The following is a 2646-nucleotide window of genomic DNA, read 5'->3' as shown; positions in this document are numbered from 1 at the left end:
CAGGATGGAGTTCACACCACTCTTATTGATGCTCTGTGAGTAGGCCTGCTGTACGTGTGTGTGTGTGTGTATGATTGTGTGGGTGTGTATGTGTGTGCAATGTAATGTAATTTATTAATTTTGCAGAAGTTTTTATCTGGATTTTGAGTAGATTAGATTCAACTTTATTGTTATTGAACAACACAAGTACAGTACAACGAAATGCAGATCCCTTCTACCACTGAGCGTGTGTGTGTATGTGTCTGTGTGAGAGAGAGGAGAGAGAGAGAGCATAAGAACGTGTCTGTATCTCTCTCCCCCTCTCTCTCTCCCTCTCTCCCCCCTCTCTCTCTCTCCCTCTCCCCCCCTCCTCTCTCTCTCTCTCTCTCTCTCTCCCTCTCTCCCCCCTCCTCTCTCTCTCTCTCTCTCTCTCTCTCAGCAGTATTAATGATCCCTTCTGAGGCTGCACAAACAGCAGGTTAGTAGACATTGTGTTTTGGTCTGCAGTATACTTCTTCTCCACCGGTTTCACTCTATTGGTGAGACTGTGGTGAGTTCCTGTGTATTTCAAAAGACTGGCCTCTTCCTCTCTCCCCTTCTCTCTCTCCTGCAGTCTCTCTGAGGGTCAGTCCCAGCAGATCTCAGTTCTTCAAGTATGAGTCTGTCTCCCTGAGCTGTGAGGATCAGGGGAGCTCTGCTGGAGGGAGGGTGAGGAGGAACACCACTAAGAGATGGCTGGAGGCGTGTCCTGCTGACTGGGGTGTTGCTACAGCAGGCTCCCTCTGCTCCATCCAAGACACGTTCCCACACGACACTGGAGTGTACTGGTGTGAGTCTGAATCAGGGGAACACAGCCATGCTGTCGACATCACAGTACATGGTACGTTCCCATGGTCTGAATAAATCACTGTCGTTTCATAGGATTATCTGGAAAGATCATTTGAATCTGTCTCCTCTGTTGTAGATGGAGCTGTGATCCTGGAGAGTCCTGTCCTCCCTGTGAATGAGGGACAAGCTGTGACTCTACGCTGTAGATACCAGACACCTCCCTCTGACCTCACAGCTGCCTTCTACAAGGATGGATCTCTGGTCAGGACTGAGGCTGCAGAAGAGATGACCATCCCTGCTGTGTCTACATCTGATGCAGGGTTGTACAGGTGCAGCAACTCTGAGCTGGGAGGATCTCCAGAGAGCTGGCTGGCTGTGAGAGGTGAGAACTAAAGTAGTAAAGGTGTAGGTGTGTATCCATCTCCATCTTTATCTCCACCTGCATCTTTATCTCCACCTCCAGCACCACCTCCATCTCCTACTTCACCTCCAGCCCCCCTGCTGTCTCTGCCCAGACTGCTGTGTAGTATCCTGGTGTCTCTTCCCTACCTGGTGGTCACTGTCCTGCTGCTGGAGAGGTGCTGCAGGTCTAAAGGTGAGGTCATGGTCAAGTTCATTGTCAAATATGTGTAATACTGATTAACATTACATGAAATCTTGTGGACGCTTTTATCCAAAGCAACGTAGAAACAGTTTTCAGTGGTCAGAGTCAATGGACTGTATAGTACAGATCTGTATTGACCAGACACATCGCATAGTAACCATATCTCCAGGTGTGTCTCCAGGTGTGTGTCCAGGTGTGTGTTCAGGTGTGTGTTCAGGTGTGTGTCCAGGTGTGTGTTCAGGTGTGTGTCCAGGTGTGTGTTCAGGTGTGTGTTCAGGTGTGTGTTCAGGTGTGTGTCCAGGTGTGTGTTCAGGTGTGTCTCCGGGTGTGTCTCCAGGTGTGTCTCCAGGTGTGTGTTCAGGTGTGTCTCCAGGTGTGTGTTCAGGTGTGTGTTCAGGTGTGTCTCCAGGTGTGTGTGTTCAGGTGTGTGTTCAGGTGTGTCTCCAGGTGTGTCTCCGGGTGTGTCTCCAGGTGTCCTAACACTCCTCTCTCCTCTGTCCAGGTGTGTGTTCAGCAGCTAAGTGTGATGAAGAGGAGCTGTATTGATGTCACAAAGTGACCAGGTAGACCTGTTAGCCTCCCCATCCCTAGTCTCTCTGTTAGCATAGCTATCATTAGTCTTGTGTAGAGTGAGGTGTCTGCTAGCCTAGCCACCACTCTGTTAGCATAGCTATCATTAGCCTTGTGTAGAATTAGGTTTCTGCTAGCCTAGCCACCACTCTGTTAGCATAGCTATCATTAGCCTTGTGTAGAATGAGGTTTGTGCTAGCCTAGCAATCTGTCTTGTAGGCTAGCAGATTGATAGATGTTTACATTGTTGGATGTTTTTCGTTGTTTTACATGGAAAAATGATGCACTGATGGGGAGTCAGGTGGCTGAGCGGTTAGAGAATCGGGCTAGTTATTTAGAAGGTTGCCGGTTCGATTCCCGGATGTGCTTAATGACGTTGTGTCCTTGGGCAAGGCACTTCACCCTACTTGCCTTGGGGGAATGTCCCTGTACTTACTGTAAGTCGCTCTGGATAAGAGCGTCTGCTAAATGACTAAATGTAAATGTAATGTATTGTTGCTGTTCAGATGTATTTGTACGTGTTCTCAGGAAGACAACATTTTGTCAGCTTCTGTATAAATAGCCTGCAGAGGTTGGCATGTCTTGGAGTGTTGAGGTGTGTGTGTGTATGTGTGTGTGTGTATGTGTGTGTGTGTGTGTGTGTGTATGTGTGTGTGTGTGTGTGT

At 48.5% G+C, this 2646-nt stretch overlaps 1 protein-coding gene across 2 annotated transcripts; it reads left to right on the top strand.

Moving 5' to 3' along the window:
- Window positions 1–2646, top strand: LOC134015523 (sialoadhesin-like). Of its 2 annotated transcripts, none has more exons than XM_062455085.1 (6): window positions 1–35; window positions 419–457; window positions 593–859; window positions 944–1189; window positions 1323–1402; window positions 1914–2646. In XM_062455085.1, exons 1-6 carry the CDS (start codon window positions 5–7, stop codon window positions 1968–1970), a joined length of 720 nt encoding a protein of 239 aa, XP_062311069.1. In that variant the 5' UTR covers window positions 1–4; the 3' UTR covers window positions 1971–2646. The 2 variants fall into 2 exon arrangements, with proteins under 2 accessions (XP_062311069.1, XP_062311067.1); XM_062455083.1 differs by having other exon boundaries at window positions 1271–1402.

The sequence above is a fragment of the Osmerus eperlanus genome, unplaced genomic scaffold (assembly GCF_963692335.1).
Source record: "Osmerus eperlanus unplaced genomic scaffold, fOsmEpe2.1 SCAFFOLD_49, whole genome shotgun sequence".
Lineage (NCBI taxonomy): Eukaryota > Metazoa > Chordata > Actinopteri > Osmeriformes > Osmeridae > Osmerus > Osmerus eperlanus.
Note: the sequence above shows the minus strand (reverse complement) of the source record. Positions and strands in the feature narration are given on the sequence as shown.